The following is a 25,617-nucleotide window of genomic DNA, read 5'->3' as shown; positions in this document are numbered from 1 at the left end:
CTCTCAGGGGCCGTTGGCGCCAAGCGAATCCGTGAAGCTCCCGGCTCCTCTGGGACGCCGTGCCCATTCCGGAGGCTCGGGGGCATGGTGCCAGGAGTCGGCACCAGCCCAGCGGGGCCCAGGGGGAAAGCACTGGGGACCGTGGGTGCAGGCTAGGGCAGGCTTTCGAAGCTCTTCGTCCTGTTAGAATCGGAGCCTAGGAATTCCCAGCCCAACACCGTATACTCCAGAGTAACGGGCTGTAGGCTGGAAACTGCTGCCAGATAACCAGACCTCCGGGACTGAGGCTCTGCAGGCGGGGAGGCTGAGGGCAGGAGACGGCCCCTGGGGACAGGGGGTGCAGCAGGGCCTGCAGAACCCTGCTTCTAGCCGCCCGGGGCTCACCTGACTGTGTGTGCCAGTGCACGTGGTGGGGCCCCAGGGGGAGGGGGGATGCTTGGGAACCGGCCTTTCACCAACGGGGCAATATCGGACACGCAGAGGAGTCCAGCTGTGTCCTTGCTAAGACAGGCGGGCTGGGGCCCGGGGAGGGGCAGTGATAGGCCCAGGGACCACAGTGGGAGGGCTCTGACCCTCTGGTTACTAAGGCAGGACACCGGGTCTCCCCATCCGTGCGAGGTCCCTGGCCGTGTGAGACTTCTGTAGTCTGACTTGGGAGTCTGGGCAGAGTCCTTCCAGGCCTAGTGGGAGATGGGGTACGGACCGGAGAACACAGACCATGTGGCGGGCCACCGGGCGGCATGGTGGCCTAGGGGAACGGGCTCCCCACCCTCTTGGCACGGGCGTCTGGTCTGGACACCCACCGTGTGCGCCTTGACAGAGCTGCCCCTGGGCTGCCACACGGCTTCTCAGTCACACTAGGTCCTGCTGAGCCTCTGGCTTGGCCGGTCGTCCTGTGCCGTCCTGTGCCGTCCTGTCTCCTCAGCAGGCTTGGTGGTCCACTCGTGGACGCTGACCCTCTGAAGTCTCTACCCTCCCTTGGGGAGATCTGAAGGGGGCTGGACGTGGTTCTGCCCTCCAGGGGTGGTCCAAGGTGCACATGGCCTCTGGGACTGGTCCAGAGAGGGGCGGGGCAGTGGAGGGAGGGCTGCGGGGGTGAGGAGAGGAGGGAGGGCTGCGGGGGTGAGGAGAGGAGGGAGGGCTGCGGGGGTGAGGAGAGGAGGGAGGGCTGCGGGGGTGAGGAGAGGTTCATGCGGTGAGGGCTGGGAGAGGTGGGAGGAAGAGGGCCGCTAGATGGAGGCCCAGGCAGGGGCGAGGGACAAGGGACAAAGGCCTGGGGGCAGGTGTGTGAGTCACAGCACCTGGCAGAGGCTGCCGCAGATCCAGCGGGCCAGCTGGGTGGCTAAGGAGGGCTCTGGGGCCTGGGCAAGGCATGGGTCAAGGCCTGGGCCCTGGGCCACTGGGAAGGGGCTCTGTCTGGGGCGGAGTGGCCGGTGGGCAGCTGGCAGGTGCCTGGTGGGAACCAGAGAGGGGAGCGGTCTGTGGGCAGACGTCGGGACGGGCTGGTGGGGTGATGGGGCCGCCCTTCCGGGGCCAGCTGTGGAGGCTGTTCCTGCAGCTGCAGCTCGGGAGGAATTGCACCTGCTGCTCACCTGGCGGGGGGCAGGCCGGGGCAGGGACGTCGGTGACCTCTCCGGGCAGGGCTGGCCTGGGCTACCACCCCCACCCCCATCCAGGGTCTGCAAGAGGGCTTCATCCTTCCTGGTGCCATCCCCACTAGGGTAGCATCCTGGGGGGAGGAGGGACAAGTGACCCTGGGCCTCAGGGACAGGAGCACCCCTCCCCCACTGGTGGGGTTCCCTCTTCTTCGCTTCCTTGGTGTTTTTGTGGGGCCTTGAGGCCCTGGCCGGGGTGTGGTGGGCTCACTGGCCTGTTAGCCGGCTTCCCTGGCTTCCTTGTGGGGGAACCGGACAACAGGAAGACCTGAGGGCTGGGCTCGCGGGGGCCCTGGGGAAGCGTGGGCAGCTCTCCGGAGCCCGAGAGCAGTCTGGGGAGGGCCCTGGGGGGCTGCTGAGGTTGGGGGCAGCCTAGAGAGGGCTAGGTTGTTTCTGTGTGGGTGGGTTGGGGAGGTAGGGGTGCACTGAGTGCCCCCTCAGCAAGGGAAGGGTCCTGGAACCCCCTTCCCAACCTGCAGCAGGCAGTGGGGAGACAGGCCAGAGAACTGGGGAGCCCCAGGCTGTCCCCCTGACCCTCCACTCTGCCGGCTGCCAGGCTGGGCTGCCAGGCTGGGCTTCGGGGCCTTGGAGAGATCTCCAGGCTGGCTCTGCGCCCACTCCTCCAGCCCCCTCCTGGCCCCCTCGCCTGCTCCCTCCCTTCTCCCCTCCCCCTGCTCTGGCTGCCTTTGGATTCAGGGCCCTGGGGACTGCCTCCTGCAGCCCAGAGTCAGGCCCCGTGGGGGAGGGGGCTCTCTTGCCCACAGCTTCCTGGGACCAGGGTGCTCGCCTCAACCTCAGATCCCTGTCCCAGCCCCACTCCCCTGCTTCCAGGCAGCCCTGGGAGGGGGGAGTGCAGTGGGAGCCAAAGGCTGGCCGAGATCCTTCTGGGGCTGCCCCAGCGTGCCCCCGCCTCCCTCCCTGCACAGTTTACCGGCGATCAGGGGCCTTTGACGCGGGAGGGCGGGCAGCCCGGGCGGGGATAAAGCTGGGCGGGGGCGCGGCGCCCCAGGACTCCGGGACCGGGAAGGCGGGTGAGTGACCGCGGGCTCCCAGCAGCTCCTCGGTCCGGTGGGGAAGGTGGGGCTGGCGGAGGCCTGGGTGTGGCCATCCCTGGGGCAGACCTCAGAGCGGGGCGGCAGGGGTTCCCAGGCCTTTCTGCTCACACTCAGGTCAGCTGGAGCCTCAGTAGCTTCCTCTGTCGAAGTAGGGGCGGGTGGCCCAGGGATGGACGCTTCTCCTTCCAGAGCCCGAGCTGTCCCGTATTGCTGTGCGCCCGGCCCGTGGCTCAGAGGAGGGTCCCTGGAACTGCTGGTCGGCTGCACTGTGGAGGGGCAACAATTTGTGGGGGGAGGATGTCCCGGCCTGACTCTTCTGCCCCCTCAGGGGAGCGGGGGAGGGATCAGCAGGGCCCCACTGTGAACACAGTGCTCACATAGTTGATGATTTATTGCTGGCAGGGGAGTGAGAGGGGGTCCCGTGGGTCGTCACAGCATGGCCATAACAGCTGGTGTGGATGGGGCCCGTCCGAGGTCACCTGGTCATCAGGGGTCCTTGGCGGTGCTGGGGGGCTCACCCTCTGGCCAGGCAGCTGCTGGGACCTGGGCTCGGCCTGGCCACTTGCTGAGATGCTGACTGTGACCACAGGCTGTGCCGCTCGGGGTGGGGCTGGGGGGCACCTGCAGACCCACTTCCTCCTTTGGTTTTTACAGCAGCCTGGAGCGGGGGCGGGGGCGGGGGCGGCGGTGGTGCTAAACCCCCTGATACAACAGGGATCTGTGGAGCTTCAGGGCTGCGGAGACCCCTCCCCAGCTAGTAAACGGAGGCACTTAGGGTCTGTTGGATCCCCAGAGTCTTTAGCCTGAAAGCGGGTTTTCTGCAGGTGGTAGCTGTAGACCAGCACTGGCCCCTGCCTTGGGTTTGAGTGACCCCCCCTGAGGCGTTTGGAAGTATCTGTGGCTTTCTAGGTTGGGTCACAATTGTGTGCAAAGCAGGAGCTGCTGGGCTCTGAGTTGAGGGCCTGGTGCCCCTCCTGGGGCACGCGGTGGGGGGCGGGGGGGGGTGGTATTTGCAGCCGGGCCTCTGGGCATCGACTTTGGCTGCTCCGAAGGCCAAACCCGCCCCGGGCCCGGGCTCGCACAGGTGGAGTTCGCGTGATTCATCGGGTGGAAGGGAAGGAGGAGCCCCGGGCTCAGCAGGGGGTCGCCAGGCTTCCGGCAGCTCTGCTCCGCGTCTGTCCGGCGCCTGTGGAAAATGGGGTTCTGGTCTTTGGCTTCAGGTGGGGGTGTGTGCAGAGCTGGGGGTGATGGGGACATGGGGTGGGAAGTGGTTTCCAGAGTGGCAGCAGGAACAGGTGCTGGCGAGTCTGATGCCTTTCCCAGGTGGGGACCCTTGCCGTGTCCGTAGGGTGGGGCCCGCATCTCGGCCCAAAGGCCGCGGTGCCTGAGAGCCGCTCCCAGTCTTGTTTCTGTCTGTGCAGTCCATTGCCTGACCCCCACCGCAGATGGTGGGTTCCCTGAGGGTCGGGTCGTGAGGGTTCACTCACCCTTGGCCCCAGTGCTCTCAGCATGGGGCCCGGAGCAGAGAGGATGCTGGGTAGGTACACATAGGAATGAAAACTCAATGGGCAAAATCCCAGCAGTGAGGGCATCCAGGAGGACTTCCTGGTGGGGGGGATGAGGAGAGTCTGGGGCCTCGTCTGGACACAGACGAGAGGGTGACTGGAGGCATGGATCCTACAGGCCCCCCCTCTGCCTCCTCCCACTTTTTTTTAAAAAAGATTTTATTTATTTATCTGACAGACAGAGATCACAAGTAGGCAGACAGGCAGGCAGAGAGAGGGGAAGCAGGCTCCCCGCTGAGCAGAGAGCCCGAAGCGGGGCTCGATCCCAGGACCCTGAGACCAGGACCTGAGCCAAAGGCAGAGGCTTTAACCCACTGATCCACCAGGGTGCCCCATGCCTCCTCCCACTCGTAAGCTGAGGGTCGGAGGGCTGGGACCAGTGGGTCAGGCTGGAAAGTCAGAGCTTGGCTTGGGGCCATGGGGAGCCGCAGGCAGTGTGTGAGCCGCAGCAGCGTGGGGTCATCATTGTATGTCTAGGTCTCGACGAAGGGGACTGGGGTGCTCACCAGGTGGGTGGGTGGAGGACGTGGGCCCTTGGTCCCGGGTTGGGTCTGGGGCTGGCGGTGGCACGTGCCCTCATGGAAGTGCCCACTGAGCTGCCCACTGTGTCTCTCGATGCCCACCCTGGTGGGGAGAGCGGGCTGGCTGGTTAGAGGAGAGGAAGGGGGAGCAGGGTGTGTGGGTGTCCTTCAAGGGCAGCCCTGGGTCCCCCAGTTTGTGTCTCAGGTGGGGTCCTGAGCTCTCTGGGGGTCTTGGGGTACAGGACCCGAGATCGGCTGGTCCACGCTCTGGGGTGGGATCCCTGGTCTGTGCGCTTCTCAGGACGGAATCTGTGTTCCTGACATCGTCCCCAGAGGGCAGCCACTGTCCTCCCTTGCAGATGAGGGACAGTAAGGGCCTGCGGTCGCTGGTCCGTGACCCCTCGCCTCGCAGTCTGAAGTGGAGGCTGAGGAAACGGGCTGCCTGGGGTCCCCGGGCGGGCGGGTGGAAGTGCATGGTCAAGGCAGGGTGCAGGAGGGCCCAGGCGGCGGCGGCTGCTGTGTGGGGGTCGGGGGGAGGCAGTGCTCCCGCTGGCAGGAGAGCTAGCAGGGTGAAGCCGGAGCCCTGGTTCACCAGCCTCGGGGGTGGCCCAGGTGTGACCCGGCAGCCTGGGAACAGATGGCGTCAGGAAATGCCCCTGTATGTGGCGGCTTAGGAAACGGAGGCACAGGGTGCCGTGAGGGGCGGGGTGACCCCTGGCTCAGGAGCGCTGCCTGCGTGTGGGGCACCCGTGGGGGCTGTCTGGGAGGTGGCTTCCCAGGGCAGGGGCGGAGGGGTGGCCGGCAGCCCCATCTGGGGGGCTTGCTCCGGAGCGTGCTTCCCCGCGTCTCTGGGCTCAGCCCCGTGCCGGGCGCGGGGGGGCTCGGTACTCGTCAATGGGCTGCACACGCCTGGTTCTCCTTCCCGCTTGGTGGGAGTCCTGAGGTCTGGAGCGGGAGTGGGCACACAGGTGGCCGAAGGCTCCCAGAGCCAGTGCAGGGCTCGGGTGGTGGTGCTGCCCTGGTCGGTGGTGGTGGGCGGGAGGTGGGGCTTCCGACAGAGGGGGCTGTCCGGGAGGTGCAGTCCACATGCTGTGGCCCCTGTGTCACCATGGGTGTCACCGGCAGCCTGGCCATCAGGAGGGGCTTGCTGGGGCAGGGTAGGTGCCCTAGCAGAAGGGGCACCTGTGGGGTACTTGGCCCTGCTGTCCCACAGCCACATAGGGGTTCTAGCCCTTATCTCGTACTGTCCCTTTGTCTTCTGGACACCCCAGCAAGGCAAGCCTCGTCGTATCTGGTCACAGGCCGTGCTGGGTCACAGGCCTGGCTGCACCCCGACCCCTGAGCCTGAGTCCCGGCCCTGACCGTCCCAGCTTGGTGCTGCCCTGTGTGCAGCTGGCACCTGTGCCTGCTGTCCCTCCTGTGCTCACTCCTCCTGCCCTGCGTGTCCCTGCCGCAGGTGCCCCAGAGGGGAGGGCCCGGGCCCTGCCAGGCGAGGCAGGGTGGGGCGGACAGCAGCTCGGAGAGGCGCCCTTTACTTCTGGTGCTTGCTGGGCGAGTGCTGTCCGGGCCGGGGGGTGCTCAGGCTAGGCCTGGCTGGCTCCCGATGGCCATTGGGTCCAGGAGACCCCTGCGGCCCGCCCAGCCGTGCTGTACCTGCCACTAATGACAGCTGGTGGGGAGTCCCGTGGCCTTACCCACACTCTCAAGGTGCCCGCCCACGTGCCCGTCGGTCTCCGGTGGAGCTGGGGCCTGTCCCGGTAGCGCTGGTGGCTGACAGCCCTCAAGGGTGACCTTGAGGTTTGGGGAGTCAGCACCACGCCCCCCCGGGGCACCCTTGAAGCCACAGGTGTGGCGAGGCGGCCGGAGTGGGCCCAAGGGCAGCCGCCATGGTTCGGGGAGCCTGCTCTCGGCGCAGGCCTCCACTCCGAGATCCTGGCGGGCGGAAGAGGTGCCCGCCCCAGTGCAAACCGAGGCCCGCTCCCCCCAGCTCTGCTTGCAGGTCGTAGCCGGGTGCCCCGTGACTGGCTGGGAGCTGGCACCAGCTCGGAAGGTGGCTTTCCTCCCTGGTGGCGTCTCCATCGGCAGCGGAGGCCACGTGCCCCAGAGAGGGCAAGCCCTGGCCCCAGGTCGCCCAGAGAGTCAGGGCAGCCAGTCAAGCCCTGATGAGGTTCCAGGCATCTGCAGCGCGCTGGGCTCCGCACTGGGCTCCCCGCTGGCCGGCTGCTTCAGGAAAGCCTCCCCCGATCACCTGACCCTCCAGCGGGGCTGCCCTCGGGGCTACCCGCTGCGCTGGCTTAATCTGCTTGGAAGTCTTCCTCCCGCCGGTGCCCATCCCAGCTGCGGGCACTCAGCGGGCCCTGGAGGGGGGCCCCGATTACTCAGGGAGCTGCCTGAAGGCAGAGAGGTGCTGCCAAGGAGTAGTGAGCTCCCTGTCCCTGGAGGTGTGCGAGCTGGGGGACTGGGTGGCGGAGGTGACCTTCGAGTTCCCTCTGGACCTCAGGGGCTGAGATCCCGTGATGGGTTCTGGACATTTCCCAGATCTGGACCTCTGCCCAGAACGTTGGGTCATTTGTTCCTTCCATAAACAAGTGGGGAGCCCTTCTGGTGCCAGGCCCCGTGCAGAGGCAGCGTGGACTCGACAGCCTCCGTGTCCCTCCTTTGGGACGTGCCTTCCCTGGGGCTGGGACACTGCTCTAAAGGGCATGTGGCTGGAGGGAGAGGGGACAGGACAGGGATGGAGGGAAGGGAGGCGCCGTGCTTGGCCGTGAGCGGGGCTGACCCTTCGTGCTGCTGGGTGCAGGGCGGGAGGGCTCTGGGAGGGTTTCCTAGGGGATCAGGGCGGGCTGGGCCGGCTCACGACTGCCCCCCCAACTGTGTGTGGACTTGGGCTTGCTCTGGGAGGATTCCAGGAACGGCTCCTGCTCTGATAAAAATAGACTTCTCCGAAGGGCTTGGGGTCTTGCCAGCTGCAGCAGGTGCCCCCCAGGCGTGGCCAGAGCGGGTGCCCCGGGCAAGGGGGGGGGGACACTGTTGCCGGGGCTCAGGTCTATAGCCTGAGCAGCACGGTGTGCCCTGTGTTTTGGATGCAGTGTCAAAGAGCTTGATGGGCAACTTTTACTGTGTACGAATGAGGATTCAGACTGGGGTGGGGGAAGCGGCTTGCCCAGAGGCCCTTTCTCCCAGAGGCCCAGAGTCGGCAAGAGCAGGGGTCTTTGCGGCTCAGTAAAACTCAGCCCCAACCGTGGTTCTTCTGCTTCCTGGCTGGGCGACTCGGGCGAGTCACGTAGCCTCTCTGATCTGTTGTGTTTTATCTGTACAATGTGGCCAAGGTGTCTCGTTCACGGCAGGCAGCGTCGGAGGGGACAGCTCCTCTGAAAGCAGTCAGGATGGGAGGTTGGTGGCGGTGGGGGTGCCGAGTGCCCAGAGATGGCCTTCAGGAAGGTGCTGCTGGAAGTGGGGAGCTAAGAGCCCTGAAATGGGGGTCCTGGCTTGACGCCCACGTTGGTGCCAGATGGAGGCACGAGGAGAGGAGCCCTTGCCTGGGCTTCCTTGAGCTGAAGGGCAGACCACGTGGCCTGGTGAGGGTGGGCCTGTGTGCGGGGCTCCTGCGGGGCCTCCTTCCTGCCTGCCTGTCCAGCAGGGGCCACGCCATGGCTGATGCTTTCTGGGTGCGTGTGTGGGGATGAGCCTGGAGGGGGCTGTGCTCTGGCCTGGGCCCCTGCCGGCACACCCCTGCTCCCCACAGCCCTAAGGCTCTGACTGCCGACTGCAGCGGCCAGGCTGGCTGGCTGGGCTCGGAGCCGCCTTCCAGCAAGGCAAGGCCTCCCGGGACCCTGTGTGCTGGGGCTTGTGTGCCCTGCTCCCCTGTCTTCCTAGGGCCCCCGGGCTGGCCAGAGCAGGCACAGGGTTGACTGTGATGCCAGGCGTGACTCTTGACGCCCATCTTCTGGGGGCACTGCCTTCCTTACAGGGCGCTCCCAGGAGGCAAAGCCGGGACCCTGCTGCTGGGGTCGGCTAGACCCTGGGGATGGCTCTACCTGGGAGCATTGCAGAGGGTCTCTTGGTGAAGGTGAGCGGGGTGTGGAGACAGCTCCCTGGGTGACCCCGTGTGGGCTTGTAGTCCCAGGGCCTCAGTCTCCCCATGTGCACACAGCGAGGGGTGGGCAGGAGGATGGCGGGCTCCCCGGCGGTGGTGAGGGTTCAGTGAGGGTTCAGTGAGGTGTGGTGTTGGGCACACAGAAACACACAGGAAGGTGCTCAGGAGTCCTCTGGCCTGAGGCTGGAGAGCTGGGCAGGAGTCGAGCAGGCCAGGTGAGGGGTGCCTGGTCCTTAGCCGGTGGGCGTCGGCATCCCCAACCCACCTCTCTCTGGCAGCCTCTACTCCTCTGCCATGGAGACTTTGTCCTGCAGGCCTTTGCCTGTGCGGAGGTCCCCCAGCACCCAGCCCTGGCTAGGCCCCCTCTGCTATGGGACTCCTCCTGGCAGGGGTCATCGGGAGCCCCAGAGGGTGCTGGGGAGGGTGTGCCTAGGGCCCATGGTTTCCTGCGCTGATGCGCAGAGGCAGGAGGCAGGCGCCTGGGAGGCAGGGTCCCGCCCCGCGGTGGTCAGCCGCCTCCCCTCTGCTGTTGCATTTCCCCTTCCTCCTGCCGCTTCCTCTCTCCTGCTCAGCCCTCCGCAGCCCCTTTGTTTGGCTGCGCACGCTGACCCAGCTGCGGTTATATTTAGGCGGCAGGTGTGGGAGCCACAAGAAGTCGGGTGGCCTGCCGGGCACCGGTCATCCTGCCCATGTGATGCCCGGGCACTATATATAGTTCCCGGCCACCGGGCTGCCGAGCATCCCAGGGGGGCCGGTGCGCCCCACACTCTGGGTCTTGCCCCCGTGCCCGGCCCACCGGGCAGATGGAGGCGGCGGCAGACTGCCTGTGTGCGCGCACGTGAGCGAGCAGGGGTGAGCTGGGGTGAGCTGGGGTGTGCGGGCGTGCCGGGAGGACCTTAGCCTCAGCCGGGGGAGGGGGCTGCACCCCTGGACCAGCCCCCACGCAGCTGGGGGCTCACACAGCACAGGACGTGGTGGCCCCACCCAAGGCCCCACAGGAGCTGCCGGGTCCCAGCCCTGCCCACGGCGCTCCCACGCTCTGCTTCGCCTCTCCCGGGGCCTCACGGAGCCGCACCGCTCCAGCGCCTCCCAGATCACCGAGGGACCTGCGTCGGGAGGGGCCGGCCCTCTCTGAAGCCCTGTGGGGTCCAGCAGGCCATGACCCGGCGTGCGGGCAGCAGCCCCCGAATCTGGATTCCCCTCTCATGACCGAGGGCGGGGTGTTCTTGCCTCCCAGACTTGAGCTTCAGGAAGCGTCTGTCTGGTCAGGGCCCGGAGAGGGTCCTGTTGCCTTTCCCCAGCCTGTTCACTCATCTGCAGACAGGGAGGACTCCGGTTGCCTAACGGGGTTTCCAAAGGATGGCTGCTCTGGACCCAGCAGAGGGTTCCGTACCGGGCTGGGGTCCCAGGCGCTGGGCTGGGGGACCCCTGGCAGGCAGGTTGGAGGGGCCACATCGTGTACAAGTGGGGCTCTTGCCTCATGGTAGTGGGCCTGGGGGATGGTTGCTGGCCAACAGCCCTGCTCAGGGTTCCTGGGGCCTCACGGAGGGGGTGTGGTGGGGAGGAAGGGCCCCTCTCGGGGGGGTGGCCGTAGGGCGTGGTGGAGCCACGTGGGAGGACCTGGGTCAGCAGGGGTGAGGCATCGCTGTTGGCTCCCATCTGGGTGTGGGAGACCCAGTCTCGGCACAGACAAGTGGGGTGTGTGGCAAGACCCCGATCCAGCCTGGAGTGGGTCCAGCCTTGGTCCAGACCCTGACCCCATTCTAGCCTGGATCCTGCTCCCGTCCCCCAGCCAGTCTAACCCCTCACCCCTGCTGATAGGGGCAGCTGCAGGCTCCAGGGGATAGTCCTGTGGCCCTTCCCTGCCCAGTGGCCTTCAGCCCCGAGGACCTGTTCAGGGATACTGGGTAGCAGAGCAAGGCCCTCTGCTGTTGCCCATGGGGTCTCCCCGAAGTGCCCGGCATCTGTGGGCAGTGAGGGGACAGGTCAGCCCTGCATGGAGAGGTCTGCAGTCCTGGGGTTTCCTTGGGCCTTTGCTCCTCTTGCTTTCTGGTAAACACAGCCATGCACACACACACTCGGGAGCGTTCTGCGGCCCCAGGAGGGACTGGTGTTTGTGTGGTGCTCGGAGCGCCTGTGGCTGTGGCTTTCCTCGCCCGCACTCTGAGCTGTAGCTTGCTCTGGGGTGGCTCGGGTTTGGGGTCTGGCTGAACCAGGACGGGCTCCTCTGCCTTTTCCCTCCCGGGACACTCCCCATTGAGCCCTCCCAGGACCGTGGCACTGGGCAGAGGGTGAAGTGTGGCCCCTGCCCAGAGCCCAGGAACACTGGGGCAGCGGGTCCCTTCTTACCTGGGGTCCCTGGCCTTGGGGGCTTCCAGCACCGGGGCTGAGACTCCACGGCTCTCCTGGCCTGGTGGGCAGCTGGAGAAGGGGCTGCTGGGGCGGGGACAAAGGTAAGAGGTGGTGGGTTGGGGGACAGAGGGGCCGGCCGGGTGAGCAGGTAAGAGAGCCGTAGGTGGGGCCGGGGCCACATTCGGTGGCTGGAGGGGTCTGTCGACCATTGGGTCACAGCTTGAGGAACCACAGGGCCATCTTGTATGACTTCTTGTGCAAATGGGGAAACTGAGGCCAATGATTGCCCAAGGTCTCCCAGCCCATCTGTGAGGGTGGGGGTGGGGCCGGGTGGTCCCGCTGGGGTCCCTGAGAACTTTGGGGCCCAGAGATGGACATGGACATGCCTGTGGACGTGCTTGATGGCTGACTCAGTGGTCCGGCGGCGTCCCTCCCTGAGGCCATCACGGTGTGACCCGTTCCTGGCCACCTGCACTGTCACGTCTTGGCATGCTCCGTTGGCTGGCTGGACCTTTGGCCGCCGTGGCTGCCTCTGCTGCCCCGAGCTCCCCGAGGGCAGAAGCCCGCTTGTTTACTCCCGCGTCGGGCCAGCCCTGTGGGTGAGCGGTGGAGACAGCAGGGGTGGGGGCCAGCGGGAGCCAGGGACCCCCACGGGGCACGGGGGACAAGTTCAGGTGGTTCACAGCTGTGAGGGGGGCTGCACCGTGCCCCAGCTCTGTGGCAGCCCTTCCTGAGCTCCTCCGGGAGGACTGGCCGCCCCGGAACGATCTGGGCTTGAAATTCCACAGGGGCCCGGAATTCCGCACAGCGCTGTGACTTTATGGGCTGGGGGTGGGTGTCTGCTGGTCACAGGCGGCAGAGGGGGGAGCAAGGCTCGGGGCGGGGACCTTGAAATCTGCTCCTTGGGGTGCAGCATGTTCCTGGGGTGTGCGTCCCTGGACTCCCTCCCTCTGTCCCTTTCACTCCACTCTGCTGGCTGTCCGGGCTTTGAGTTTGCCCCGGCGGGAGCGCTCCTTCCTGTACTCCCAGGTGGGGAAACTGAGGCCTGACGAGGGTCCCTTCCCCAGCACGGTCCCGCAGCAGGGCCCTAGGTTAGCGACAGCAGGATGGGCTCCCACTCCTCCCCAGAGGCGGGGGCTCCAGGTGACCCCTTGTCTGTTCCTTTTCTTTCCGGTCCTTCCGCAGACGTGGCCCACTGCTGACCAGCCTGGGATTTATGGAGAGCGCCTCGGGGGGCCGCTCTGAATACTGCCGGGCCCAACATCCCCGCCACGCCTGCTGCTGAGGAGGCCCCCGTGCCTCTCACTCTCACCATTGCCCTCGCCCGCCCATGGCCCCTACTGTCCGGCCCCGGGCCGCCTCTGCTGCCTGAGCCCCCGGGCCCTCTCCAGGACTTGCAGTACCCCGATGGGGTAACGTGACTGAGGCCCCGAGCGTCAGAGCCGCCCGCCGCCACGGCTCCCGCCCACCACCCCTACCCCCACCCCGAGGCTGCCCTGTGGGTTCAGTTCAAGTTCAGGTTCCATCTGGTCCTTGAGGGTCCGGGGCCCGCCTTCGAGTGCAGGGCGCCGCTTGCCCGTCCACCGATGCGGACGGCGCCGGGCAGAGACCCGGCGGCAGACTCACTCTGGGCTTTGTGAGGGCTTCTTGGCTGGGGTTTGGGTGTCCCCCTTTCCCTTTGGCCCCTCATCGGTGTCCAGCTCCCCGCGTTGGGGGCGTGGGCCGCCACCCTGCCCTGGGGGCTGTCTTCCCTTCTGCTTGTGAAGAGCCGGACTCAGGGCCCAGGCCCTCCACCCACCAGGCATCGCACGGTGTCTGTGCAGACGGGACTACGAAGTGCTCTCTGTGTGTCGGGCAAGCACCGGGATCTCCGTCTCCTTGGGGCGCGGGGGCTTGTGGGGGCCTCGCCTCCCCGGGCCTCGCCGCGACCGCGGAGCAGCATGGCGCGGATGAACCGGCCGGCCCCCGTGGAGGTGAGCTACAAGAGCATGCGCTTCCTGATCACGCACAACCCCACCGACGCCACCCTCAGCACCTTCATCCAGGTGAGTGGGGCCCGCGGGTGCTTGGCTCGCTGCCCAGGAGTCGGTGGGGGTGGGGCTCGGAGCTGTCCGGCCGAGCGCTGCGCTTCGTGGCAGAACTGTCACCCTGGCCCTTGGGCCCCGGAGCTGGGAGACTGGGGTGTTCCTGGGAAGCTCCGTGGGAGCGGGGAGGAGGAGGGAGGGTCGCACTGTGAGACTTGGCCACTGAAGTGGCAGGGGCAGGCAGGTGAAATTCCGTGCCACGGCCAGCCCGGGCGGCGGGAAGCCTGCTGGCTCTCAGGGGCCTTGAGTTAGGACAGGCTGGGCTGGGGGCTTCAGGGAGAGATCTAGGAGAAGGGCCTGGGCAGGAGTCTGAGCTGGCCACTGTGGGGGTGACCACACGTTGTTTGCAGAGCCTGCAGCTCTCCCCATGCCCTCCTGTAACAGCCCGGCCTCTGCGGAGCGCCTTCCTATTTGCAGAGCCTGCTGCCGCATTTAAGTGCTCTGGTGGTCTCGGACCCTCAGTACCCCCCTCTGCAGCGTGAGGGCAGTCCCCATGCGTGCTTGTCATTAAGCAGGGAGCTGGGACAAGAGGACCTGGAACACTGTATAGAGGGAGGCATGGGACACCCTGCCATCAGGGGTCTGGGCCCTGGACACTGTGCCAAGAGCCTTGCAGAAGAGGGCTGTCCCTCTTCGCCACGCAGGCCCTCAAGGTAATGGCAGGACCTGGGAAAGACGCAGCTCAGCTGTCAGCCTGTGACTGGGCTCAGGGTCCGTGTGTGACCAGGGTCAGGGCTCAGAGTGTGACCAGGGTCAAGGGGAGTCTGTGTCGAGGGTCAGAGCCCAGCCCTGGGCTAGGGGGCTCCCCTTGTGCCGTGTGCACAGAGGAATTCTGAGGGGACCCTGCAGCCTCAGAGCCCCACCCGCTTTCCTGTGCGCTGTGTTCCTGGGGGGGCGGTGTCCTGCCCTCGTCCTGTCCTGTGTCCCCGTCGCATGACGCGCGGGTCCAGCCGGTGATGGCTCAGCACTCCCCGAATGGCTGTTGGAGCAGGTGGGGTGGGAGCAGCCCCACACAGGCTCCCGTGGAGCGGACCCTCCACTTAGAGGGTAGATATCTACAGCCCGGCTGTGAGCTGCCTCCACCTTTCCTCTGGTAGCCCGGGGCTCCCCGCTGGTGAGTAGGGCCCGGCTGCCTCTGAGCACGTGCCTGCCTGCCCTTTGAGACGCCACAGACCCTCGTGTGGGGGCTGGGCTGGGCCCTCGCGGGACCCGTGCACAAGACCCCGGGCTGGGCCCTCGCGGGACCCGTGCACAAGACCCTGGGCTGGGCCCTCGTGGGACCCGTGCACAAGACCCCGGGCTGGGCCCTCGCGGGACCCGTGCACAAGACCCCGGGCTGGGCCCTTGCGGGACCCGTGCACAAGACCCCGGGCTGGGCCCTCGCGGGACCGTGCGCAAGACCCTGGCCAGGAGGGCAGCCTGGGCCACGGTGTCCTGCCCTGCTTTGTCTGGGAGATGCTGGCACCATGGGGGTCCTGAGCACCCAAGAGCAGGGTGGGAATGTGCTGGAAGCCGGGTTCACGGCGGCCTAGCCACATTGCGGGAGAGCAGGTGGGGACGGCCTGTGCGGAAGCATCAGGAAGGCCCCGTCCTCTCATTGTGTCATTGGGCCCGAAAGCCCACCCCTGACCGTTCTGCTTGGGACCAGCCTGCTTCATTAAGGGGGTGTGGCCCTGCCCTGGGGGCCCCCGGACAGAGGTGTGCACCCCTGGGCCCCCAGCCCCAGCCCAGCCCGCCTTTGTCCTCCCCGCCAGGACCTGAAGAAGTACGGGGCCACCACCGTGGTGCGAGTGTGTGACGTGACCTACGACAAGGCCCCTCTGGAGAAGGACGGCATCACTGTCGTGGTGAGGGCCTCGGGGCTCTGGTGGCGCCGCTGCTGGGGGGTGGGGGGCATGGGCGGTGTGGGGTGGGCCTGGACTGGGAGTGTGGGGCTCCCTCGCTGGGAGGTGGGCACAGGCCTTGCTGCCTGTCACCTGCCCCCCTCCCCGCCCTGCATGTTGGTGCTCGGGCCGCGTGATGCTTGGGCACATGTCTAGAGTGGCTGAGCTTGTCCCTAGCCAGCGGGGCCCAGGAGTCGGGTGCACGTGCCGGATACAGAGCCGTGGTTCCCGGAGTGGGGTCCCCCCAGTGCTGGGGCTCTGCCAGGGTGAGCCTGAGGCTCGGTCGCTGTCTGAGGCCACAGCCAGAAGGTGCCGGGGCCAGAGCACTGGGGGGAGTGAACTTTCCTAATAGCACTCAGCCCCCGACCGGGTGGCTGGAGCTCTGACGGCCACAGCCCTCCCTGCACAGGCGTCCTGAGCAGCGGGGAAGAGCGGGGCCTGGTGGCTCCCAGCCAGCAGCTCGGGGCCGGGCTGCTGGGGCTCCCTGTGTCTCGCTGCCTGTGGTTTGGGGCTCGTGGGTGGGCAGCGTGGTGGGGAGGGGCGGGCGGGCACACCTGGGCTGTCCCCAGGGAAGCACTCTGTGAGGCCGTGGGGAAGAGAGCCTGGGAGCTGTTTCCTTGGTCTCCTAGCTCTGGGGACCTGAGATCAGGCAAGGGATGGGTTGGCTGTGCTGCCGGCCGCCTGTGGGACTGTGGCACATCCCCTGTAGGGCAGGGTTGCCCGAGGCATGGAGTGCGGGGGCAGCCGGGAGTCCAGCGGCGGCCTGCCTAGCATCCGAAGGTCCTCCGGACATCAGCTTCCCCTCTGGGGCCCGCCTCGCCGGCAGCCATGGCAAGCCCATGTGGACTCACCCTTGGAGTCAGAGGGCTCTGGCCCTGGACCGGTTCCCCCCTGCCCTGCCTGCGCGCCCTTTGCCGGGACTTAAGCATCTCTGCCCTCACGGCCGTGACCCGGCCTGGGCTTAGCCTGCAGGCTCGCCTCGCCTCGCCTCTTCCAGAGTGCTGGGGGAGGAGAGTAGCGCCGCTAAGTTTCCAAAACCGGTCGAATCCTAAACTGGATGAACCCTGAATGTTGGGGAAGGGCCCGGCAGGGACCATCTGGAATCCAGTGTCCAGAACAGTGTGGCTCACCCGACTACCCTTCCTTCGCTCCTTCCCAGGGGGTACCCGGGCTGGGCCTGCTTTGTGCGGTGGGGCTGGGGGCTGGGGCCAGGAGGGTGCACGTACCCTCCACGCTTGCTGCCCAGACCCCTTGGGCCTGCTGACTCAGAAACACTCAGGTTGGTGAGGGTCAGGCTGTGACCCTGGAGTGACAGCGCGGGCTGGCAGGGAGGGGACGAGGGGTTCACTGTGCTTAGGAGAGAAGAGGACGGGTGTTCTGGGAGGGCTTCCTGGAGAAGGGGGCCGAAGAAGTCAGCAGGAGAGGCATGAGAAGCCTTGCCGTGGGGACTGCAGGCCTAGCCAGCGCTCTGCCCTCTGGGGCCTGCTGTCCCTCCCCCCTCGTGGGGTCCCTCCGTGCTTCCCAGAGTGCCGACCTTGTCCGGGCCAGCGGCTGACCGGCCCCGGCCCCCCAGCCTCACGGGCTTCTGCCCTCCGCAGGACTGGCCCTTTGATGACGGGGCGCCCCCGCCCGGGAAGGTGGTGGAGGACTGGCTGAGCCTGCTGAAGGCCAAGTTCTGCGATGACCCTGGCAGCTGTGTGGCCGTTCACTGTGTCGCCGGCCTGGGACGGTGAGCTGGGGGGGCACGGGGTGGGCCTCGCCGGACTGCGGGATTTGTGGTCCGTGCGCTCTCGCAGTGGGTGCTGACCCCCATCATGTGACCCCAGGGACGGTCCTTCCCCAAGTCTGACCCCTCCCCTTCCTGCTGGGTTGCAACATGGTCCCTGCACTCGAGCCGGAAGGAACAGACAGCCCGCCCCCCAGACACAGACCACCCCCCCACCGTCAGGGGTGACTGAGTGACCCGGGCAGTGCACCCCCAGTTTCAGGGCAAGGACCACATGGCCTGGGGCCACACAGCAGGTGTCGGGTTCAGCTGCGGCCTGTGCCCTCCGCGGGGGCGGGGCTGCACTGGGGGAGCCTCGTGCTGGGTGTGAGAGTGAAGGCATCGCCCTGTGCCTTTCGCGGGGATCCGTCCGGGGAAGGGGCTGGGGTGTTGAGGTGTGGTGACCCAGCCTTGCGTCTCCCCCCAGGGCCCCAGTGCTTGTGGCGCTGGCTCTCATCGAGAGCGGGATGAAGTACGAAGACGCCATCCAGTTCATCCGACAGTGAGTGGCCGGCGAGGGTGGGCGGAGGGCGGTGGGTGTGTGCTTGGGGGTCTGGGCTCAGGGGCCGTTACGCGGCACTCCCCACCCTGTAGGGCCCAGTGTCTTGCCAGCACACGCTCCTGACCCCTGGCCACAGGGTGACCTCAGAGACGTCCCCCATCCCATCAGCCTCACGCGGGGGTATGACGCACTCATGTGGGTCCCGTAGCCAGGCCGCCGTCCAGGGTGAGGGCTGGTCCCTGTGTGTGGCTCCTGGTGCTGGGATGTGTGGGTGAGGCGTGGCTCCCGGCTCCGTGGCCTGTGGCTGCGGGAACGAGGAGAGGCCGTGGCACCGGGCAGGCCCAAACCCCAGCAGCGAGCACAGCTCTGAAGTGTTCCTCCCTCATCTGACCCTTCGCTGCGGTGGTGTGGGGGCTCTGCTCAGGGACCCTGGGGCCCTTGGGGTGCAGTGCTCCTCCCGTGTTGCCAGTCTCGGGGCCGGAGGGGCTCCGGAAGCCTGGCTTGGCTGACATGCGTCCCTTCTGCTCGTGGTTCACTGGCCAGAGAAGTCCACGGCTACACTCCAGGGCCTGGGTGGGTGGGGACGGATGACCTCCTGAGGGGCCACCAAGCCGTCCTGACACGTCCCATCACCTGTCACCCGAGTCCCCCCTCCTCCCTCCCTCTTGGGCTGTGGAGATGCCCAAGTCCCACCCTGTGGCCCAGGGGGTGGGGTGGTACCCGAGCAACAAGGGGGCCTGGGGAGGGTGGGCGCCGTGGGGTGCCTGGAGGAGGGGGCCGGCCGCAGTGGCTGCAGGTGGGGGAGGGAGGATCTTGGGTGGAGGCCATCCTGGGAGCTGGGCCGGTGCGGCACCGACCCGGCACCGACCCGCGACCCCTCCCTGTCCTGTCCCCGCAGGAAGCGGCGCGGAGCCATCAACAGCAAGCAGCTCACCTACCTGGAGAAATACCGGCCCAGGCAGAGGCTGCGGTTCAAGGAGCCGCACGCGCACAGGACCAGGTGCTGCGTCATGTAGCCCGGGGCCCCCGGGGCCTCGGGCCGACCGCGGCCACCGCCTCACTGCCGCCGGCTCGCCTTCTCTCCCGGCCCTCGGCCCCTCGGCACCCCTGTCTGCGGCTCAGGCTCGCCCTGTGCTGGCTCCTTCCTCCGTTGGTGCCGTGTCTCCGTGCGCCCGTCCGTGCTTCCCTCGGCCCCCTGCCCCGTCTCTCTGAGGCTCCGTTGGGGCGACCCTGCCCACCCGCAGGGCCCGCTCAGGCTGGTTTGTCAGGGAGCACGTGTTCTTTCTAACCACGGGGCCCCACTCCTCCTCCATGGCCTCTCGCCCCGACCTGGCCTTGGCACTTTCAGTTACTGGGTCTGGAGACCGTCCGCCGTCCTGGACCCTCAAAGGCAATAAAGCAGGACCCCGTGGCTGTGTGTGTGCCTGGAGAGTGTGGTGCGGGGCCCGGTGGGAAGGAGCGGGTGGCGGGGGTCCTGCGGGTGGCGGGGGTCTTCTGGCCAGCTGCGCTGTGGTCCCCCTGGCATCCATGCTGCGTCCCCGCGCTCTCCCAAGATTCGGGACAGGGGATGTCCCTGATGTGCCCAAGCCAGCCCCACTCCCATGTGGCCTGCATGGGGCCTCGCCCAGGTGCCTTGCCATTTTGGGGGGCGCTGGGGCATCAGAAGGCAAGGCCGGGTCCCCGGCGTTGGCCCTTGCCGGACAGGGTGGGGCTCACTTGGTAAGTCCTCAGGGCCCCGTGTGTCGTGGGGGGACCACTCAGTCCTGCCCCCACCGAGTGTCTTCATTTCAGCCTTAGAGGCCCAGAGGAGGGTGCAGATGGCGGTGGCCAGCTCGGCTCCAGGGGGAGGGACACACCATCCCATCGGCCCCGGGAAGGGAGGGGAAGCCAGAGGGGCAGAGGGTGACCCCAGGCCCCATGGGGTGAGTGAGCCTGAGGGTACAGGAGGGGCGGCCAGGCCTGCCGGGGGGTGTGGACTGCCGTGCTCAGGTCTCCTTGAGCGGGGGGCTGGCCTTTCCCTGTGCGGGGCACGGCCAGGAGGAGGGGGCCCAGGGCCGGCCTGGTTGGGGGTGGGGCGTGCCAGAGCCCCTGCCCCCAGGCCCTGTGACCCAGCTGTGGACAGCACCCAGGGACCTTCACCAGCCGCATTTCTCCTAGTCACTGGGACCCAGCAGCTGTGTTAGGAGTCACAGCTCCAGGCTTGGCGTCAGGCCACTCCCCACCAACACCTCCCTGGCCCGAGCCTCCCTCTCTCCACCCCGCACCCTGCACGCAGCCTGGGGGAGGTGTGTGGGGAAGGGCTCCCTGAGCTACCCACTTGTCGCCCCTTGTGTTTTGCCGCAGGGAGGAGGCATGTCCAGGAAGGGCCCACTGTCATGCGCTTGGAGGCAGGTGCCCTGCCTGGGTCTGTTCTGCTCGCACTTGCCCGGCGGACCCTGGGGGCGCTGTGTGGCCCCCCCTTTCTTGGGGCCCTGGGGGTTGGCTAATGGGGACACAGGCCCGTCCCTCCATCTCCCGGCCTGCTGCAGCTGTTACCACTGGCACTGTTAATGGGGCGCCCTCGCTGTGCCCCGCTCCACAGAGCCCGGCCACCCTGCTAGGTGGGAGTGGGGCCCTTCCCCGATGCCAGCCTCGTCCCTCAGCTCTCGGTCGGCTTCGGGTCTGACCCACCGGCTCCAGCTTTCACTGAGCCGGACTTCCCGGAGCACAGTGTGGAGGAGGCCTGCCCGCTCACTGTCTGGCAGGGGCTGGAGGACGGAGTCCCCCTTTTAGGGGTCCTTTTAGGGACCATGAGGCTGGACCAAGGGGACCCTCTTAGCCCAATCCTTCGTTCTGAAAGGGCACACCACCCCGTGCCCCAGCCAGGGGGTTGGAGCACCCGTGGGGGTCACAGCATGGGGGTCGGGAAAAGGCAACCGCCCAAGTCACTCGTCTGGCGCTCTGTTCAGAGAGGGACAGATCTCAGCCCACTCTGGGCTCCCAGGGGGAGGGGGGCCCCCAGCTCTGCCAAATGAAACGCATCTGAGGCGGCTCGCGAACTCGTGTTCTGTGAAGGTTGCTGTAGTGTTTCAACCCACCATCCAAGGGGCGGGGCTCCCCCAGGCCAGCCCCCAGCAGCTGTGTCCCGGCCCCGAGGGGCTTACAGATTCTGGGGGTTGGGGTGGGGTGAGAGTCTGGGAGCGTGTCCCCTGCAAGGGACGGGTGGCCCAGGCCCCAGGGCTGAGAAGGGGCCGGGGTGGGGGCTCCCTCTGCCCGGGGCTCATCCTCGGAGAAGGGGGTGTGGGGGTCCCCAGGTGGGAGCGCGTGGGGAAGGTGCACCGGGTGGGAAGAGCTTCCTGAGCAAAGGTGTGGAGGGGTTGGTGTGGGCGCCTGACGGGTAAGGCTGGCAGGGGGGCCGGCTGGTCTGGCGGGTCCTAAGAGGGACAGCCCGGAGGTGAGTCCCTAGGAGGAACCTCAGCAGGCCAGGGAAGGACCCACGTGCCCATTTCATAGGTGGGGAGACCAAGGCCGAGAAGGGAGAGAGAACCTGTCATTTGCAGGACCCTGCACGGACTTCCCGGTTTGTCTCTGGGAGACCTGGTCTGCCCCCTTGTCCCCGAGGCCTGCCAGTGTCCCCCGAGCTTGCCTCCGTCCTCTGGGGCCACGGGGTGGTGGGCAGGGAGCCGACAGGTGGGACGCTTCTTTGTTGAATCTAGATCTTTCTTTCAAATGGAAAATGTTATGCAACCAAGCTCTGTGTGAGTGGGGCAGGGCTGAGTCGGTGGGCACGAGGGAGGGGCAGGAGGCTGAGGAAGGACGGTGGAGGTCACTGCGGTCCGGCTGCCACCTTCTGGAGGAAGGAGCACTGTCTGGCGGCAAATTCCCGGATGCCAGGCTCTGGGTCTTTTTTGAGATCTTCGAAAGCTCCAGGGGAGGAGACACAGTCAGGGGGGAACCGGGGTCCCGTCCTTCCAGCAGGGGTGGGGGCGGCAGCCGGAGGTTCCCCAGACCCCACCTCCTCTGCCTCCCAGGCCTGGGGTGCTGCCCTCCCCAGCCCCACCTGTTCCTTGCCCCTCACTCTGGGGAGCCGCGGGTGGCGTGCGTGGGTGCGAACACCCGTCTCACCCTGGAGGTGGGGTTGGAGGGCTGCCGGGGACTTGGGGTGGCTTACTAGAGAAGAGCAGGTTTGTGTCGACGCTGTTCAGCATCTGGGACACGGCCTGGGGGTGGTAGCAGGTGGTGTAGCCTGGGGGACAGACAGTGGAGCTGGCCAGTGGCAGGGGGCTTGCTGGTGGGGGGTGGGGGCTCAGACCTCTCCTGCCGGTCCTGCCTGGCCGGGGCCCCTCACCCGCCACCCCTCCTCTCTTGCCAGCGGACCTGAGCAGCCTGGCAGGTGCCAGTGGGCGGGAGGGCAGGCGAGGGTTGGGGCGCTGGGATGGGCGGGCCCGGAGGGGCCCGGAGCCCCCGCCTCCCCGGCTCACCTATGAAGAGCGCCGCCCAGGCCTTGATGTGGTGGTGCCGGCTGTGCAGGTAGCTGAGGGCCTGCGCCAAGTGGATGCTGAACTCCTCCTGGCTGCGGGTCATCTGGCCGGAGGACAACGCTGTGGGGGTGGAACTGCGGACCCCGCCCCGCCCCGCCCCTGCCGGCCCTGGGGCCACACCTGCGAGAGCCTGGCTCCAGCGTCCCCCGCCCCGCCTCCCCCTTCCGCCAACGGCAGCCTGTCCCTGCGCCCCAGGTCCCTCACCAGGCAGGTCCAGAGGAAGTGGCGGGCGCTGAGGCCCCGCTCCCAGGCCAGCGTGCAGAAGAGGGTGTGCGGAAGCCGCCACCGGAGCTGCAGGGCGCAGCGGTACAGGGCGAACTTGGCCTGCTGCGGGGACAGCCGCGGGAGGGAGACCGGCCATGGGCGCGAGCGCCGGAGGTCTGTGCCCTCCCCGACGAGCTTCACGCGGGGTGTGAGGACCGATGGCGTGCTTCCAGCCGTCCCCACCCTGCACCCCGGGGAAGCCTCACTCCGGCCCCGGGCTGCTCCCATTCCTCCCATGCCTTCCGGAACTGGCCGCTTGTTGCCTCTTCCCCACGCCAGGATCCCGGGATCCCGTGCTGGCCTCAGCACAGGGCACGGCTGGCACACAGAGAAGCTCGACCGTTTCTCCGTGTTCCGTGAATGACCCAAGCCCCAGCCTGTGTCAGGTGCCGGGGACGCAGCCGTGAGCGGAACAGGCCGGGTCAGACCCCCAGGGACCGCACAGCCATGTGTGTGCACATGTGCCTGCATGTGTGTGTGCATGTGTGGGACCTCAGCCCACCAGGAAGCCACCCCAGGTCCACACTGCCGCCCTGGGAGCAGCCTTGCCCTTGGGCAGCCCCACTGCCATTGGCAGAGCCTCAGTCCCCGCTGCCCCCCCCCCCCCAGCCACCAGTGTGTCCCCAGCCCCACCCAGGGGAAGGCCCCTCAGCGGGCGCAGACCTTGACAACAGCCGGACAGCAGTCCCTCAGGTGCAGGAGCAGGGGCACCATGCTCTGGTGTACCTGGGCCCGCAGGCCGCTCAGCTCCCTGCTGGCCACGGTGGCCACCAGGTCCCCGAACAGCGCCATGGCTGCCGCCCGGATCCCAGACCGCTCCTGCAAGGCGGGGGCTCAGAGCCACAGCCGAACCTGCCTGGGTCGATTGAACCCAATCCCCACCCAGCCTGGGACCCATCCTGCGGAGGGGATGGGGCTCAGTTCTGGCTGCAGAGCCCCTTCCCCAGGTTTCCAGCCCCCGGGGGCAGGGCTGTGCCTCCCCTGTCAGACAGGTTCCAGGCGTTCCGGGAGGACCTGAACTCATGTGTCTTCGCTCAGGGTCTCTTCCCGACCTCCCAGGGCCGAGGGGCTGGTGGGGGTTGGGGGGCTGCTTGTTCAGCCTCTTGGAGAGGGGCCGAGCGCCACCTGGCAGCCACTTGGCCTGGCTCGGCCCGGCTCTGCGCGGGTGTCTTGGGGCACACCCGGGTATCCCCCTGGGGCGTCTCCCCAGCCCAGGTGCAGGGCAGCTGGGGATCCCCCTGCCTTGGAAGACCAGGTGTAGGCATAGGAGGGGCACAAGTAGGGGCACCCCGCTTCCCCCGCCGGGGCACTCACGTCGTCGAAGAAGGAGCGGGCGTAGATGGCGACCCTGAGGCTTTGGGTGGCTGCGCCGTGTGTGCCCAGGCGGTGCAGCACGTCAGACACGGTGCCCATGAGCTGCACAGCCACCTGCTCGCTGTTCTGGAAGAAGCCGTCGAGGAAGGGCGGCAGCTGTCCGCAGAGCAGGCCTCCCTAGGGGTGGCAGGGGCCGCTGGGCTAAGGGCGCCGGACTGGTGGCTCCTGTGCCCTACCCCAGCCCTGCCGTTGCACTTGGAACCGCCTGGGCCCCTCCCTCCGCAGCCCCTCCCCAGCCCCCATCCTGGCCTGGGCACCTGCCCACCCCGGCTGCCTGGCCGGCGCTGTGCCCCCAACCTTGGTGGGATCCCAGCCTGGCTCTGCGCACAGGGCCCTGTGCTCTAGCTCCGGTCTGCCATCCAGGAGCTGTGTGGGCATGGACTGGGCTTTTCCTCTCTGAGGGGGTCCTCCTGGGGGGAAGGGATATCAACCACGCCCGCTAGTGGGCTCCCAGCTGCTGCTTTCTCCTGTTGCCATGTTGCCCAGAAGGCCCCTCGCCCAGTGCTGGAGACCTCCCTCCCCTTCCTCCGCCTCACCCCGCCTCCGCCCCTGTGCCCGGCCTCCCTGTGGGGCAGGACGAGACAAGGTGTGCACAGACGGAGCTCCCGGCTCCTTCCGTCACAGTGACCACTTCCCACATTGACGCTACTCTGTGAAAGGCTGAGCCCATCTTCAGCCCGTTCTGTCTGCCCATCTTTGCAGTCGTGGTGCTCACGGACTGTGCCGATGAACGTCTGGACGGCAAGATGTCAGCAGAAGGATGTTTCCCGCCATCGGGCCCCTTCTCAGTGACAGTGTGTGAAAGCCGGAGTGATTTTTACAGCTTTAAAACAAGTTTTAGGCCATGTCATTGGCTTCCTGAGCGCTGTTTGGTTTATAATAGTAAACTTTTTCTGCCGATGAGTCAGCTAACAGCAACTGACTCTTTCTGAGCGCCCGCTGGGTGCAGTGAGGGTGCTGAGGTAGGACTGGGGTTCTGGCGGTGGATGGAACAGCCAGAATGGGGTTTAATGGGAAGGTCCAGAAAATAAACGAAGCACACACAGCACAATGAGCATTAGAGGGTGGTGAGCAATCTGAGCAAGGATAAAGCAGGGTGGGGGCGGGAGGGGGAGCAGGCTGTGGTGGAGGCTGTGGGGGTTGCGGTGGTTACAGAACTTTAATTTTAAGGAAGTAGATAGGAGAAGGTGTCACCAAGAAGGTCACCACGGAGAGAATTCTTACAGAGGTGCCAGAAAAGCATTGCACCAGAGGGTGCAGCACATGCAAAGGTCCTGAGGCAGGGGCACACCTGCCCTGTTTGTGAGCAGAGCTCATGACAGGAGCCTACTGGCTGCTGGGGGGAGTCTACACTGCAAAGGAGAAGGGGAGGCCATTGGGGCCAGGCACGGGGGAGTGCGGTGGTCTGGGGGAGATGCTGGCGGCAGGGCAGTGGAAGAACAGGTGCATTCTGGGTTGGCTTGGGATTTTTTCATTGCCCGGACGGCCCCAAGGTTTGCAGTCCCCTCCAGCTGAGGTGAGGGTTGCAGGAGGCACCTGTTTGGGCGGGGGTAGGGTGTGGGCGAGGAGTTTGTGGTGCACGTGCTGAGTCTGAGATGCCGGCTTGGACGTGAGCAGTGAATCCCTGCTTGAGTCCAGGGCTGAGGTTGGGATATGGATCTGGGGACAGTCGGCCAGTAGATGGTACTTAGAGACTGGGGAAGGCCAGCAAGGGAGCGGTGAACAGGGCAGAGGAATGGGAAGGAGTGATGGGGTTGGATCCAGCGCCAGGCCAGACACAGGAGCAGAGACAGGAGCAGAGACCGGCAGAGCTGAGAACGGTGTGGGAGCAAGGAGGGAGGGAGACCAGCGAGCTGGGAGTCCTGGGCCAGGAGGACGGAAGTCCCCAGACCTGTGTGTGGATGGGCCCAATAAAGGGTCTTGCAGTGGGAGGTCACAGGTGCCCTGCGCAAAGATACTGCCGGCTGGCTGGTGGGGGTTG

At 67.0% G+C, this 25,617-nt stretch overlaps 2 protein-coding genes across 15 annotated transcripts in view; one reads left to right on the top strand and one right to left on the bottom strand.

Annotated features, from left to right (window-relative positions):
- PTP4A3 (protein tyrosine phosphatase 4A3) overlaps window positions 1-18,895 on the top strand; it is a 31,795-nt gene extending 12,900 nt beyond the window's left edge. For 2 of the 9 annotated variants that reach the window (XM_082720684.1, XM_082720689.1), the window contains exons 2-6: window positions 12,430-13,289; window positions 15,083-15,175; window positions 16,810-16,940; window positions 17,404-17,478; window positions 18,377-18,895. In XM_082720684.1, coding sequence (XP_082576810.1) covers window positions 13,185-13,289; window positions 15,083-15,175; window positions 16,810-16,940; window positions 17,404-17,478; window positions 18,377-18,494 — 522 coding nt within the window. In that variant the 5' untranslated portion in view covers window positions 12,430-13,184 and the 3' untranslated portion in view covers window positions 18,495-18,895. Of the gene's footprint in view, window positions 1-2,423; window positions 2,687-2,753; window positions 2,825-3,743; window positions 3,931-4,462; window positions 4,626-9,446; window positions 9,745-12,429; window positions 13,290-15,082; window positions 15,176-16,809; window positions 16,941-17,403; window positions 17,479-18,376 lie in introns of those variants that run through there. The other 7 variants (XM_082720682.1, XM_082720686.1, XM_082720685.1 and 4 more) reach the window with 7 other exon arrangements.
- Window positions 18,896-21,159: 2,264 nt separating this feature from the next.
- LOC309859665 (maestro heat-like repeat family member 5) overlaps window positions 21,160-25,617 on the bottom strand; it is a 66,306-nt gene continuing 61,848 nt past the window's right edge. For 4 of the 6 annotated variants that reach the window (XM_082720615.1, XM_082720617.1, XM_082720620.1 and 1 more), the window contains 6 exons: window positions 23,577-23,753; window positions 22,926-23,081; window positions 22,203-22,325; window positions 21,939-22,041; window positions 21,629-21,703; window positions 21,160-21,381 (listed from right to left, as the gene is read on the bottom strand). In XM_082720615.1, the coding sequence (XP_082576741.1) occupies window positions 21,284-21,381; window positions 21,629-21,703; window positions 21,939-22,041; window positions 22,203-22,325; window positions 22,926-23,081; window positions 23,577-23,753 (732 nt within the window). In that variant the 3' untranslated portion in view covers window positions 21,160-21,283. The remainder of the gene's footprint in view (window positions 21,382-21,628; window positions 21,704-21,938; window positions 22,042-22,202; window positions 22,326-22,925; window positions 23,082-23,576; window positions 23,754-25,617) is intronic. The other 2 variants (XM_082720618.1, XM_082720619.1) reach the window with 2 other exon arrangements.

The sequence above is a fragment of the Mustela nivalis genome, assembly GCF_964662115.1.
Source record: "Mustela nivalis genome assembly, chromosome: 2".
Classification (NCBI taxonomy): Eukaryota; Metazoa; Chordata; class Mammalia; order Carnivora; family Mustelidae; genus Mustela; species Mustela nivalis.
This window is presented reverse-complemented; position numbering and strand designations above follow the sequence as displayed.